Genomic DNA, 16443 nt, shown 5'->3' with positions numbered 1-16443 from the left:
TAAGAACATGTAGATAAGTTTCATTTATGTTGTTTGCATTTCCATTATGTAAAAGTCCCTCCTTCCAAAATCCATCACCCAACTTTCTGCAAAGCCTTCAACTCATCAGAAAACTCTGTATGGTTGGATATTGATGTTTGTGTGCACGAAAACTAAGGAAAGTGGTGTGGTTTCACATTTGATCTGACACCAGAGCAGAGTTGTAGAGCAGAGAGCAGGAATTCATAACCATAGGTAATCATCAAAAGATAAGTTCCCCTCCAAATTATAGTATGCTTTGGGAGGGCACAAGACTTTTTTCCCCTACAGTATGGAATTATGGGGAAGAGTGGCCCAAACTTGTCTAGCCCCTAGAAGGCATAGCATTCCAGGATCTTCGGTCTGCTGTACATGTAAAGGGAAGTTTTGAGTAATAAAGGGTTAGGGAATACAAAACCTCTGTCTCAGAAGTAAACTTCAGTTACCACATGCCCTTAAAAATGTAGCTCATAGGGGCTCCCTTTGAAAAGAAACAATGCTTTTGGGTCTAGCCATAACAAAGTAGCCTTATATTGAACTAACCCTCAAGCCAAAGTAATTATAAAGCTGGACAAAATACACAAAATAACTGCTTGAAGGCATTTGAGAATAATCAACTCAGGTAAGACTTGAAGGACTGTGATCCCTGAGAAAAGGAAAGCACACCAATGCTAGCACTTCATTTAGCCAGGTATTCTTCTGAAGACATTTGCTGTTTCCTTGTGAGGTAGAATAGAGTAGACTAGAAAGGGGTGGTCCCACTGGCTGAAGAGACAGAGGATGAAGTTCACGTGAACCAAAGCACATGGGATTGCGGAGTGTAATCCCAGAGAGAAGATAACTGCATTGATGTTCGCTTTACAGCATTAGCCAGCTCCTAACTTGAGTGTGCAAAGTGTAGTACTGCAAGAAACTTAGATGGAAAAAGCAGCTGGGAGGTTAAACAGCAGAACAGGGATTTCAGCAACCACGTGGTGTTGACAAGACAAAGGGTAGAATTCAAGTCCTGCCAGATAGGAGGGGCCTTGGTAAACATACTAGGATTTTAACTGAGACTCAAGAAAAACTGTGTATTAGGATGAGGGCTTCACCTTAGGACTAATGGCAAAACAGAAACAGACCAGCCTGACAAAGCCTAAGATGAACTACAGACAGGATAACAGTGATTTGCCAATACTCCATCTGTCCCCCAAAAGAAAACCTTATCCTACTTAGAGGAAGATGACATTGACAATCCTCATAAGCAACATATATATTTAAACAAAATTAAGACACCTGCCTTAAGAAAAAAAAAAAAAAAGACCAAATGACAGAGAAAGAGAGAGAGATAGCAATGAAAATAGCTCCACAGATAATTCAGATATGTGAGTTATCCCATAAGGATTTAAAAATTGCTATAATTAATTTTCCAGCAAATAGAAAAAAAGATAAACTAATTTTTATCAATGGTAAAGATCCCTAATCCACATGCAGAAGAAAATAATTCAATTCTATGTCATACTATATACAAAAATCAACTCGAAATATATAAAAGACTTAAATGTAAGACCTAAAATTATAACTTTAGAAGAAAATATAGAGAGAAAGCTCCACAACACTGGTCTGGGCAATTATTTTTGGGGTGATATAACTCCAAAAGCACATGCAACAGAAGCAAAACTAGACATGTTGGATCACATCAAACTGAAAAACTCTGCACAGCAAAAGAAACAGAGTGAAGAGACAACCTACAGAATGGGAAAAAGTTTGCAAACTATATGTCTGCTAAGGGATTAATATCCAAAATACATAAGGAAATCAAACAACTCAATAGCAAGTAAACAAATAACCTGATTTAAAAACAGGTGAAGAACTTGAATAGACATTTCTTAAAAGAAGACAAACTAAAGGCCAACAGGTATATGAAAAGGTGCTCAACATCACTATTCATCAAAGAAATGCAAATTAAAACCACAGTGAGATATCACCTTACACCTGTTAGGATAGCTATTATTAAAAAAAATGAAAGATAAGTGTTGGTGAGGATGTGGAGAAAAGGGAATCCTTGCACTGTTGGTGGGAATATAAATTAGTATAGCCTCTGTGGAGAACAGTATGAAGATTTCTCGAAAAATTAACAGTAGAACTACCATATGATTCAGCAATCCTACTACTGGGTATAGATATATCTAAAGGAATTGAAATTAGTAGTATCTTAAAAGATGTATATGCACTCCCATGTTCATTGCAGCATTACTTACAATAGTTAAGTTATAGAATCAACCTATGTTTCATCAATGGATGAACGGATAAAGAAAATGTGGCATATATGTATAAATTGGAATACTATTCATCCTTAAAAAAGAAGAAAATCCTGTCATTTGTGACAACATAGATAAACTTGGAGGTCATTATGCTTAGTGAAATAAGCCAGACACAGAAAAACAAATACTGTATTATCTCACTTATATGTGGAATCTAAAAAGTGTCAAACCCGTGGAAGCAGAGAGTAGAACTACCAGGGGCTAGGGGCTTAGGGGGATGGGGGAAATGTTGGCCAAAGGATACAAAATTTCAGTTAGGATGGAAAAGTTCGAGAGCTCTGTTATACAACATGATGATTGTGGTTAATAATGATGTACTGTACACTTGAAAATAGCTAAGAGAGTAGATGTTAAGTATTCTCACCACAAATAAATAATATGTATGTGAGAAAATAAGTATGTTAATTAGCTTGATTTAGCCATTCTACAATGTATATGTGTTTCAAAACATCATGGTGTACACCATAAATTTTAAAAAGATAAGAATCTTTAAAATATGAGTTAAATGAAGAGAAAAAGGAATATTAGTTATTTTTCTGTCTTTCCTCATTTTTCTTCCCTTTTTGTTTGTTTTCACCTTGTAACTCACCTTTAATCTTCAAAAATAGTTGTCATTTTATGCTGTCATGGAGAGCACAAAAGACACCTGTAGTTTTAAAACTCAATCTATTGAATGAAACACATTCAAATGATTTCAAGAAGAAGGGGCAACATCTTTAATAGAAAGAATGTAGGCTTTAAAATCTAATACCTATGCTCAAACTCTGTCCCAGCCACCTACAAGTTTGTGTGATCATGTATACATGACTTAGCCATTCCAAAACTCAGTTTTCTCTTCCATAGAAATGGATTGACACTTACCTTAGAGATTTGTTTTAAGCAATAAGTGGGATGCCTCATATAGGTAGAATGCTTAGCACATAATAGGTAGCCAATAAATGTTGGTACCTTCTCTGTTGTTTGCCATCACCAATGCAGAGTAGCACATAGGCAAAACCAGTAATCACAAATTTCATAATGGGATATCATCCATGTATTTATTGACTATCATTTGATACCCCCAACCAAGATGAAAGAATACAAAATTTGAATTTTATTTATACCTTTCAAAGCAGAGAATATCAATGACTAACAAAAATGTCCACAGAAAATAGGTTAGTCAAAACCATAGCTTCTTAAACTCCTGGGGAAAAAAACTGAGTGTTGCAAACAGCTGGGACAAAGCTCAAGATAGTAGATTAAGGCTTTGGTTATTACACAATACTATGCATGCTCTGGCTTGCTTTTCAACAATCATTCCTATTAAATCATTTGTCTCTCTGACACATCTAATGAAGTCATGTTCATGATCGGCTTAATCACAGAATGCAGCATGGTACATATTTTGATAGGAAAGCTGTTTGTATAAACTGAATCATGCAGCAAATATATAATTGCATAAAATGTTCATTATCCTTTAAGTGTGACAATCCTTGGCTTGAATCCTTTTATGCATATTTAGTCATTTTAAAATAGACTGTTTTGGGTACTGTTTTACAAAAAGATTATTTTTAAGGAAAATCCATGTCAAGCAATTGGAGCAGTGAACAGTTATAAATGCAGCAAAGTCCGAACCATAAACTTTATCTGGAAATCTTTAATTCTGGAGAAATCACGCATCTCTAGCTAAATGTTATGTACCATTGGAATTGATTCTGGTTATAAGTACATGAAAATAAACAAGAAAGAAACTGAGTTAAGAGGTCATCAATGCCATAAATAGCATTTTCCTAGAATGTTGACAACAGACTCCAGATTTGGCTTCTAGCTAATTATTTAATTGCTCAACTAGTGGCTGAATGATCATACCTTATGTATTCAGACTTTTTAAAGTGAGGGCATGACATCTGCCTTTACTGTTATAAATGATTTCCACGCCTTCTAGGGTTACTAGGTCTCAGCAGTAATTAGAAATGAGACTTACATCACTCTCATGTCCTTCTCGAAGGTTGTATGTGAGGTCATGCTGAATGTCTTCCACAAATTTGTGAGCATATTCTGGGTAAAGGTCTAGCACTTCAAAGAGTCCTTTGAGGATGATGCACTGGAGATCACAGTAGGTTAAAGCCTTCACATCTGCATTGGTCTTGATCACTTGGTCCTTAATTGATAGATTTGCTCCAATTAAATCCCCTTTCCCTAGAAACAGTGAAAAATGAAAAAAGAGAAACACACCAACATTATTTTAAACACACAGAGAGATCTTACTCTGTTCAGGTTATCTGTGCCCGATCCCACACCCTGTACTTCTTATTTTTTTGTCTTCAGTACCTCTGCCTACCAGTCTTAGGCTGGAATTCACCTGTCTAGGAATTAGCTTGCTTCCTTAAAGTTGCTGATCAGATAATATTGGACAATTTATTTGAATTTTTAAAATATTTAAATTGATTTGTATCAGTTTGAATTAAAACAAAGGTGAGTGTAACTGTAAGTGCTAACAACAAACTGATTTCAACTTTGGTTTATTTTAGACACAGCCATTAATTTACCAGCAGCCATGTGAAAGATATGAAAGAAAATCTATTCAATTCTTACACAGATTTAGGATAAAAGTTTAAGTAATATAACCAATTTCACAGAGGGCCTTAGCATTAGATTCGTGGCTACAACTTAGGAGTATTTGAGTCTTTGCTTGTCCACAAATAGTATCAGGCCTAGGATTTAATGCATATATTTTTAATCGCCACTTGTATCCATTTTATTAGGAACCAACAACCAAAAATTGAACAACAGCAAACACCAAGAAAACCATATATTTGGAATATTATTAGAATAGATTTCCCCCCACACCCCATTCAGTAATTTTTTAACTTCTAAAATTTTTTTTATTGTACCCAACATTTGTGGAAGCAAAGTCCCTGGCATGTAGCTGGCTTCAATAAAAGTCTGTTCTATTGAATTTGACAGTGAAAGGAAAGATACTAGATTAACCATGAATTCCTGAGATATGCATAACTATTTATGGATCAACAATATTGAGGGTTTTAAAATTATTGAATTATATCTAGGTATTACTTTCAAATTAATACTGGATTTAACCTTAAAATTTAGCCTATTTTGACAGAAAAAAAATTGACTAAAATTTATATTTATAAACACTAAGAGATGATAAATAACCACATGGTATGGAAATTGGATTTATTGCTGTCACCAGTACAGATAAACTTGAAAATTTTGTTTCATGCATATTTTGGTAGAAATCTAAATTATTGCTGAAAACTCAAAGTTGGGTACTGATGCAAGATATATATAGCCAGGATGTCTTGAATACACCAATTTTCAAATTTGGTATATTTGAGGAGAATTTATCATGATGCAGTGTCTTATACAACAAGCATTCACATTCTTTGTTAAGCAACTCGTGCTTGGAATAACTTTAGGGTCGTCATACTTTCATACTTTGGGTTGCTATGGTATGGCTATTTTAGCCACAATGAACACTAGCTATAAAAATAGCACCGACATCTTGCCAAACCTGGCTCCCCAGAAAGAATTCCAGTTTATTTATTCATTCAATGAATATTTATGGAGCACTGACTATGTGTGCTGGACCTTGTGTTGAGCCCTGACAAGCAGGTTCTTTTTTTCTTTTCTGTATCACTCTTTTATTTATTTATTTTGTTAGACACATTCTTTAATGTCTGGGTCTCATTGTTGGATTTTTTTATCAATATTACTAGCATAAATATTGTTACAAATAGTAATTATTCTTTATTCTCCTTGTCCAATCTCTCCCCCTCCCCCTCTCCCCTCCCCCCACATTACCCTAGATTTCTTCCCTCCTTCTGAAAGAATAATGGTTACTCTGTTGATTTGTTGCCTAGATGATCTGTCCAAAGCTGAGAGGTGTGATCAGGTCCCCCAATATTATCATAGAGCAGATGCTTCTTCTGTCACTCTGAAACGGACTTTGTGGAGAGAGACATCCTCTTCTTTATTTCTGCTGGCGACTCTCCTTGTATCAATGCACTCCAATGGCTGGTGGACCATCTGCATGGTGGTTGTGGCATCTAGCCACTTTTGTGGCAGCCATGGTTATGGTGGTGGCTGTGGTGAGCCACCCACATAGAGGTGATGTTCTTGGCATGCTCCTTGGCACTGGTGGTGTGCCTGGTTGTGGGGACTGTCTGGTTCCCAGATCCATGCCTCAGGTCCCTGGGCGGCCCGAGGTACTGACACAGTGAGCCAGGGTTTGGGAGGAGGGTCTAGCACCCGACTCCATACCTCGGGTCCCCAGGCAGGCCCCAAGGTGCTGGCGTGGTGTGCCTGGTTGTGGGAGTGGGGTCCAGTCCCTGGCTCCATGGCTCATGTCCCCTGGCAGGCCCCAAGGTGGTTGTGGTGTGCCTGGGGTGGAACTAATTTTTTGTTTTTTGCTTGCTTCTTAAATGGGTGACTTGAGCTGTGTGGTTTAGCTAAATTGCTATTTTGCTGCTGTTTCCCTAGGGAAGGCTTTTTGTGCAGCTCGGGTTTTAATGGTTGACCTTATAAGTACTTCCGGCTCTCCAGAGACCAGATGCACCTGAGTTGCGTAGAAACTCTGACCTGGGCCCGAGGTTTTTCATCAAACCACACCCCATGCAATTCTGCATTCCCGACCAGTCTCCCCTGAATGGTCTTGTGCTGATTGGGGCAGGTCGTCTGTCCTTGTTGTGTCCCAGTGTTCTCCTGGTGGGCCCATCTCCCCAACTGCCCATGCTCCAAACACTTCCCATGGGACAGGCTCTGTGCTGGTCCCTTGCGTTGACTCACCGGCCTCTGAATGGCTCCCCTTTTATAGTTGTTCTGGCTCCTTGCTCCTGCGTGGGTTCATGGGAATCCTATTAGTGGTCTTGTTGTCCTGGGGGCCGCCAAGGCCCTCGTCTCCCCTGCAACCTCCAAGTAACTCCATCTGAAGGGCACAGCTGCGGCTTCTGCTGGCTCCTGCTCCCTGCGCTCAGCAGCTCGAGACTTAAAGTGGCCGCGACCTAAAATGCTCAGAGCAGTCTTTTCTTTTTCTCATCCTGGTTTCTCCCACCTCCATGAATTCCGTAGGTCTCTCCTCTTCTTCCCCTGAGCTCCAGAGGCCCCAACTTGGCTGATGTTATATTTTTATAGTTGTAAATTCATTGATTTGTGGTAGAGAATGATGCTGGGGACCATCTATTCTGACATCTTGACCAGAACACCTGAGCAGTTTCTGATAAATACCAACATGGCTCTCACCCACGCTAATTTTACAGTCTTGTGGTTTTCTCACTGTCAAGATTTAGGACCTCAATCTAAATTTCTTAATTACTTTGCATCTCAATATTCTTATTTCTAAAAGTAAAGAAAGATTTCTATGATGCCTTATGGTCTCCATTTTTCATAATCTTACTATTGATCTTTGCTAATTAGTTATTCTTCCTTTGCAAAAAAAAAAAAAGTTATGGGATGCATCTGCAAACCATCCAGGTTAGAACTATAACTTAATTTTAATTATAATTAGGCAGACTAATGCCATTTGTGAAGAGAGCATTTATCGGTGCCTTGTCATTTTCCATTAAAAAAACAATGAAGAAATTGGTGGGGAAAACACAATTGCCTGATCATGAAATTGAGATGAAAAAGGCAAACAGATACTATCCCTATAACAAATTCCTGCTCTATAACAACTGCTTCTCCAGGCATCAGATTAAGGAATGTCTTCATGTATTGATTGGAAAATGGAGTTGTTTTAATAAGTCTATGGCTTGACAGCTGTTTGGTGATACTTCTTTCTCACAACATTGTATATTAATTCATTTCATTGGCAGAGTGAACAAGTATTAAGTATCTACAGAGCAAGTGTGAAACCAGGTGCTTAAGTTCATCAAAGCTGGTATTGATTCAAATTAGCCCTATACGACCATCGGGAAAGTAAAATAATCTATCTCTATTGAAATACTGTTAATCACAGAGAGCAAATATTAATAGTTTATTATCTTTGTTTGGGTTTGGTTTCAACATCATATACTGGTGTTTAGAATAGTCATGTGGCAATTTTCACTTAAATCACTTTTATACATGGTAGAAGTAAAGATGTGAAAATGTTAATCATGGGAATCACAATTTATGGAGAAACTTGGGGCCAGAAGCAAAAGGCAATGGATTAAATCTTTCAGCAGTAAGTAGATTTTTTTTGTAATAATAAGAAAAAACAATTGAATTATGTTTTAGAAGCAATGGCAGTTACATAGAAGCCAATAAATTGTATCTATTTTGCTCCAGTGTCATAAATGATCCCTTCATGTTCCATTCTAAAACTGTACCAAATTTTTTTTTTTTGACCGGTAAGGGGATCGCAACCCTTGGCACGGCGTGGTCAGCACTATGCTCAGCCAGTGAGCGCACGGGCCATCCCTATATAGGATCCGAACCCGTGGTCTCGGCACTACCAGCCCTGCACTCTCCCGAGTGAGCCACGGGGCCGGCCCTAGTTACCAAATTTAAAAATACACCCCAATTATAGTAAGAATCTAACATTATGTTTGTTTTAAAATAGTTCATTATTTTTGCTTGCATTTGTATAAAACCATACATACTAAAAAGTGGCTAGATGCCCTCTTGAAAGCTGTGTCAATAGAACATAAAACTTACAGTGGTACCAAGGAAACCCACACAAATATTTTTTTTTCAATTTTAAGACTGATTTTTTTAAAGAAATTTATTTTTGATTGACACATATTGATTACCCATACTTAGGGGATATAGAGTTATATTTTAATACATGTATACAATTTGTGATGATCAAGGCAGGGTAATTAGCACATTCATCATCTCAAAACTTTACCATTTCTTTGTGCTAAGAACATTTGAGCTTCTCTTTTCTGTTTGAGAAGTTACAATAAATTGTTAACTATAGATAAGACTACTGTAAACCACTATAACTTATTTTTCCTATCTAGCTGTAATCTTATGTCCATTAACTCACCTCTTCCCACCCCTCTCTTCCCAGTCTCAAGTAACCACAATTCTACTCCCTACTTCTAAGAGTTGGACTTTTTTTTTTTTTTTTTTTTAGCTCCCACATATGAGTGAGAACATGCAGTATTTATCTTTCATGTCTGGCTTATTTCACTTAACGTAACGTCTTACAGGCTCATCCATGTTACTGCAAATAACAAGATTTCATTCTTTTTCAGGGCCAACTAGTATTCCATTATGTATATATACCATATTTTCCTTATTCACTCATCTGTCAATAGACGCCTATGGTGATTCCATATCTTAGTTATTGTCAATAGTGCTGCAATAAACATTTGCAGATGTTTATTATCTGCAGTGGTTGCAGATATGTCTTTGGTATGCTAATTTCCTTAACTTTGGATAAATACCTAGCAGTGGGATTGTGAGATTGCTGCATCATATGGCAGTTCTATTTTCAGTTTTCTGAGGAATCTCCATACTGTTTTCTATAATGGCCATACTAATGTACATTCCCCCAACAGTGTATGAGATCCCTTTTCTCTGCATACTCACCACCATTTATCATTTTTTGATAAATAGCCATTCTGATTGGGGTGAGATGATATCTCATTGTGGCTTTGATTTGCATTTCCCTGATGATTAGCAATGTGAGCATTTCTTTTGTATGCTGTTGGCCATTGTATGTTTTCTTTTGAGAAATGTCTATTCATGTCACTTGCCCATTTTTTAAAAAATTGAATTATTTGTTTTATTGCTGTTGAGTTCCTTGCATTCTTTGTATACTTTGGATATTAATCCCTTGTTGTATGTATAGTTTACAAATATTTTCTCCCATTCTACTGGTTGCCACTTCATTCTGTTGATTGTTTCTTTTGCTGTGCAAGGGTTTTTCATTTGATATAATCACATATGTCTATTTTTGCTTTTCTTGTCTGTGCTTTAGAAGTCTTCTCCATAAAATTCTTGCTCAGACCATGTCTTTGAGTGTTTCCCCTGTTTTCTTCCAGTAGTTTTATAGTTTCAGGTCTTACACTTAAGTCTTCAGTCCATTTTGAGTTGATTTTGATATATGTTGAGAGATAGCAGTCTAGTTTCTTTCTTCTGCATATGGATTTCCAGTTTTTGCAGAACCACTTATTAAAGAGGCTGTCTTTTCTCCAATGTATGTTCTTGGCACCTTTGTCAAAAATCAGTTAGCTGTAGACACATGGATTTATTTTATTGAATTAGTTTATCAGTTTGAAGAGTTTTCAGGTGGCACTTTTATTTTTCTGTATATAAGATCATGTCATCTGCAAACAGGGACAATTCGACTTCCTCTTTTCCAATTTAAATGTCCTTTATTTCTTTTTCTTGCCTAATTGCTCTGGCTAGAACTTCCAGTACTATATTAAATAAGAGTATGGGAAGTTCCTTGAGGTGCAACATTCAGTTTTTTATTTGAAATCCTTCTACTTTTTTTACATAAGCACTTATTGCAATAAACCTTCCTTTTAGTACAGATTTGCAGTATTCTGCAGGTTTTGGTATGTTGTGCTTCTATTGTCATTTGTTTCAAAAAATATTTTGACTTTCTGTCTAATTTCTTCTTTGACTCATTGGTCATTCATGGGTATGTTGTTTAATTTCCATGTATTTGTACTGTTTCCAAAGTTTTACTTGTTACTGATTTCCAGTTTTATTCTGTGGTGGTCTGAAAAGACACTTGATATGATTTCAACTGTTTTTAAAATTTGTTAAGACTTGATTTGTGGCCTACCATGTGGTCTATCCTGGAGAATGTTCCATGTGCTGATGAAAAGAATATGTATTCTGTATTCTGCAGTCACTGGATAAAATGTTTTGTAAATGTCTGTCAGGTCCATTTGTTCTAAAATGTGGTTTAAATACAATGTGTTTTTTTTTTTTTAATTTTTTTTTATTTTTGTGTCTAGATGATCTTTCTATTACATAGAAAGGGATGGATGTTGAAGTCCCCAACTATTACTATATTGGAGTCTATCTCTCTCTTTAGATCCACTAATATTTTGCTTTATATATCTAAGCACATTTATGTTGGGTGCATATATATTTACAATTGTTATAGCCTCTTGATAAATTGATTTCTTTATTATTATATAATGCCCTTCCTTGTCTGTTTTTATAGTTTTTGATTTAAAGTCTATTTTATCCAATATAAGTATAACTACTCCTGCTCACTTTTGGTTTCCATTTGTGTGGAATATCTTTTCCCATCCCTTCATTATTAGTCTATGTTTGTCCTTACAGGTGAAGTGAGTTTCTTACTGGGTTTTGTTTTTTAATCCATTCAGCCATTCTTTAGCTTTTAAATGGGAAAATCAATTCATTTACATTCAAGGTTGTTATTGAAAGGTGTTGCCTTACTTATAGAAATAATTGTCCATTATAATTCAGAATCACAAAATGATAGAAAGGCTACACAAAGTTGAGAAGAAGAAATGAAGAGTGTTAAATTCTCATCTCAGGAAGCTCCCTCCCCCTCTACCCCCTCCACCCCCAGGGAGCTTCATTCTAACACTGATAATGAACTGGCCAAGTTGAGAGTAAACTCTTTTAGTTGATATTCCGTGCCTTTCTATTAAGGAGAAAAACATAAGGGAGTAAGTTAAGATCTGAGCCAAAACTTCTAAATAAATGGTAATCTGAAATTAACAGGAAACAATGAAAAACACATGTTCTTTCACCATTCACTAACCTCCATCTATTCACCATTAATTGGGGATAATCACACTGTATTAGTTCATTCAGGCTGCTATAACAAAATATAATAAACTGGGTGACTCACAAACAACAGAAATGTATTTCTCGTAATTCTGGAGGCTGGTGTCTGGTGAGGGCCTACTTTCTGATTCATAGACGGTAACTTCTAGTTATGTTCTTACATCATGGAAAGGGCAAGACAGCTTTCTGGGGCCTCATAAGGACACTAATCCTATTCATTAAGGTTCTGCCCTCATGATCTATCACCTCCCAAAGGCCCCACTTCCTAATACCAATATTTGGAGGATGTGCATAGTTTACATGCAAATATTAAGCCATTTTATATAGGAATTTGAGCATCCATAAATTTTGGTATTCATGGGGGACCCTGGAACTCATCTCCCATGGATACCAAGGGACGACTGACTATATATCCTGAATTCGCCTACCTTTCACCATCACTGCTACCACCCCACATGGTCTAAACCTCCATGACTTCCTCCACTTGAGTTTAGTTTCCATTAGGGCAAGGATTTTGGCCATTTTCTTTTCTGCTGCATTCTCAGTGTTTAGACCAGTTCCTGATTCATTCATAGGCCCTTTCTAAGTATTAGTTGAATAAATAAACAAATGAGATTGGTTTTTAAAAGCAGCTCACGTAAAATTGTGGATAGACATTTTTCTACATTAACCCTCAATGCCATCTTTTGTCAGCTGCCTTTTATCTTTCAAGGACGACCAATTATGTCTTAATATTTGGGGTCAACTTTGTGGCACAAAATTACAATCTGTCTTATGAGTTTTCTTTCAGGAAGTAGAAAGGGCCTATAGTTACCTTGAAAATATCAGGTTAATGACTGCTATGAGAGCTTATTCCTGAAGTGTAATCATTTTTGCTCTATTTCTAGTACAGATAAAGCTTAATTTTTGTGATTTCTGGATTGATTCTTCACAAAGATACAGAAGTATCCTCTTAATACTGAGCAGCTATTTTACCAAGAAGCAGCATACATCATGACTCATAATTTGGCTTTAGACATAAAAAAAGAACTGAGTTGATTTTCTAACCATGTGATTTAGGCAAGTTAAATTAACTAAGGTACTATTTATTCATTTGTTAAATGGGGATAATATTTATAGCACTGGATTTTTTATGAGAGTCAAATGATGTGTTAGATATAACAATTAGGCAAATTAAGCCCATATGAGGAATAATCCTGAGTTCACATATTCATCTGTAATTTTCCTACTCTCATTAGCATGTTTTTCCCCCATTTCATCTCCTTAATTTATGCTCCAGAGTAAATTTCATAGAAGGTTTTTATTCCAAACCTACCAAGAATAGCCAGCACCATGCTGTCTTTAAGAACTTCCATGGAGCCCGAGCATACAAAGTAGATGGCCTGCAAAGCATCCCCTTGACGCAGAAGATACTCCCCCGGAGCACAGAAAGAGGTTTTGATGTGTAGAGACAGAGACCTGAGGCAGCCCCGGCTGGCACACTCAAAAAGGGACAACTGTAAGATCTCCTTGTTCAAGTGCATAGTGATGTCAGAACGCAGCTCATCTGGAAAGTCTTTCAGAAGCTGTCAGAGAAGACGAAGGAGGAAATCAAATTGGGGTAAGTATAGTCTAATTGATTTACTTTGCAAGACAACAGGATTGTTCTTCCTACTGTTTGGCCTACTAGAGTACAGAAGAAGAAATCTACATATGTATGTATAGTCCTGGAAAGATTTTTCAGTGGCTGTGACCTCTGTTATGTGCTACTGAATAATCAGTGGACAATAAGTCTGGAGAAACACAACATATTGGTAAAGAACTCAAATGAAAACATAAAACTCATTGTGCCTCTCACAAAGACTCCTCCTCAGTACAGAAGATATAGAATTTGTACACATGTGTGTCCTCTGGTGCCATGATCATATGAAGAGAGAAGAAACCAAGTAATCACTCTTCAATTGCTGGTTACTGGTTTGGTTGATGGGTTGCTGGAAGGATTGGCTGATTAATATGATACCCTTTTCACAGTGATGGTATGGGGTTTTCTGAAAGTCCACAGATACCTTTACTGGAATTTTTTTTTTTTTTACTTTATTGATTTTAAAGACAAACGTAAGCTTGATCAATATAATTACCCCAAATTATGCTATTAAACTGTCATAAGAATTACTTTCTTCAAAAAGGGACAATGAGAATGAAAATAAGGCCACCTGATTGACTAAAGTATCAAGCTAATGTAAAACAAGAGTCAATCCAAAGTGACATTGGGAAAACATATGTCAAAGCAGATGAAAGAAGATGGATTAAGTTTCATGAGGGATTAAAAAATGAAGAGATAAAGAAATTGGTAGGTGTATTCTTCACTTTTGAAACCTGCATTAGAGTATCTTGCTTTTACCTTAGAATATGTACTTCCTGCCTGAAAATGTCAATATGAGAAATGAACGTTACCTCATTTGAATCGATTCCATTGTTGACTGACCAAGTTGTCTGAAAATATTCCAGCATCCTCTGTTTGAGCTGCTGGGGCAGGTGATGGACGCGGATGAAGTCCTTCAGATCCTTAGTTCTAGTGTGATAGAGGGACCATCTGGAGTACATCCTCTGTATGATCGCCGTCACGTTTCCAAATACCATCGCATGCATCAAGGCTGGAGAGAACAACACGGTATATAATAGGAGATAAATATGATGGAGGAACCCACCTCTTAAGTCTAAATTTATAGTCTTTATATCTTGGATCAGAGCAAAGCATGATCATGTGGCCATGTTGATACAGCTATTTTGCTACAAGCATTTTGGTGCAGCCGCTTTGTCACAGAATGCATCCTGAAGCAGTCATATTGATTCCACATGGCTTGATCGGAGTAAAAATACCTTTGAAAAATAATCAATAATATGTAAAACAGTCCTCTATGACCCATACTCAATCTGTTAGCTGCCATTCTGGCTATAACAAACTTTTATTTTGAACCCTATTTTTAATAGTTATGTATAGTTTAATAGTTATGATAAAATAGTTTTTTTCTTTTTTTTGTCTTTTTTGTAACCGGCACTCAGCCAGTGAGTGCACCGGCCATTCCTACATAGGATCTGAACCCGCGGCGGGAGCGTCGCTGCGCTCCCAGCGCCGCACTCTCCCGAGTGCGCCACGGGCTCGGCCCTGATAAAATAGTTTTAATAGTTTAACAGAAAGAGCTATAAAGTTATAGTTTAATAATTATTTTAATTATAATAACAAATAAATTTTTTAAATAACTTTATTATAACTGGTTAGCTTTTGTGAGAATTTTAGTCTCACCTCCAATAGCCATCATTTAAAATTAGTTTTATAATATTAAATATGATACATTTATATTAATACAAGTATTGAGGAAGTTGTTAAAAAATGTAATTGAAGATTTCTTGAGGAATCTGAAGCTGAGATAAATATGGCTCTAATCCCCAACCAGCCCAACTCTGCAGCCACTTTAATTTTCATGGAGATATCAGAAAATTTGAGAACATACAAGAAACAAATGAATTCACAGAGAAAAACAGGTATTCCACCTACAGTCATTTATGCCACACTGAGAAGCACCAGCACGGCACATATATGTCTATGGGACTTCTTATGTACGGGATTCCTGTTTCACTGAGGTTTATCCATCAGATAGTATTTAATCCCTACTTTCTCACTAAGTCTCTTCCTTCCCCAAACTATAACCAAAGTGTAATGAGATCAAAGACTTTGTTCACCAGAATTTGAGGGTGGGAAGGATTGGGAAGGAATGCTTCTTTTGGAGAAAAGCAGAGTGAGAGGATGGGCCTCACTTTCCAGGAATTGCCCACCTTGGGGGTAGCTAAGTAATTTGAAGTCGGAGAAGTCATGACAGGATTTTGTCCTCAATAATCATTAGCAGAATGGAACTGGAATGGCCTATACAGATACCAGCAGACAACCAAGAAAGCCTTGGAATTACCTGGGGCTGCTAAACTGAGAGAGCTGAGGGCCAGACACATTTACCTTTATGGGCACACCAACTTCAAGTGACGTTCAGCTCCTAGCCCCGATCCCCCTCCTGGGGCAGGATTGGCAATGAGGTAAGAATCTCAGGGGTTGAATGAAATGATCTGTTTTAGTAGTTTTTAGCTAAAAAACCCCAAAACTCAAAGTTTGGGAGTTTGTTTATTAGTATTAGGATCTATCAAAATATCCCTGTATCAAAATCTCAGTGTCCAAGGAACATGTCTAAAGTTTCTTAGATCAAAATGAATACGTTATTGCAAATGTGTCAACATGTCCTTCCATCTACTCTTCTGAATATTTTAGAACAGCCCCAATTAAAATTTTTTCCCATACCTTTACCAGAAATTACCAAACAACACCATACTAGATTCATTCTAACCTAACCTGGAATTACTTTTTTTCCATGTTATAAATCATCATTTC

The 16443-nt window shown here is 36.8% G+C and overlaps 1 protein-coding gene across 1 annotated transcript in view; it reads right to left on the bottom strand.

Moving 5' to 3' along the window:
• Positions 1 to 16443, bottom strand: part of KCNH8 (potassium voltage-gated channel subfamily H member 8) — a 375230-nt gene that overhangs the window by 56532 nt on the left and 302255 nt on the right. Inside the window, exons 9-11 of the mRNA XM_063115036.1 lie at positions 14463 to 14662; positions 13345 to 13594; positions 4285 to 4499 (exon numbers count right to left, since the gene is read on the bottom strand). Of these exons, the coding sequence (XP_062971106.1) occupies positions 4285 to 4499; positions 13345 to 13594; positions 14463 to 14662 (665 nt within the window). The remainder of the gene's footprint in view (positions 1 to 4284; positions 4500 to 13344; positions 13595 to 14462; positions 14663 to 16443) is intronic.

The sequence above is a fragment of the Cynocephalus volans genome, chromosome 11, assembly GCF_027409185.1.
Source record: "Cynocephalus volans isolate mCynVol1 chromosome 11, mCynVol1.pri, whole genome shotgun sequence".
Lineage (NCBI taxonomy): Eukaryota > Metazoa > Chordata > Mammalia > Dermoptera > Cynocephalidae > Cynocephalus > Cynocephalus volans.
The sequence above is the reverse complement of the archived record's forward strand: the minus strand, read 5'-3'. Positions and strand labels throughout refer to the sequence as shown.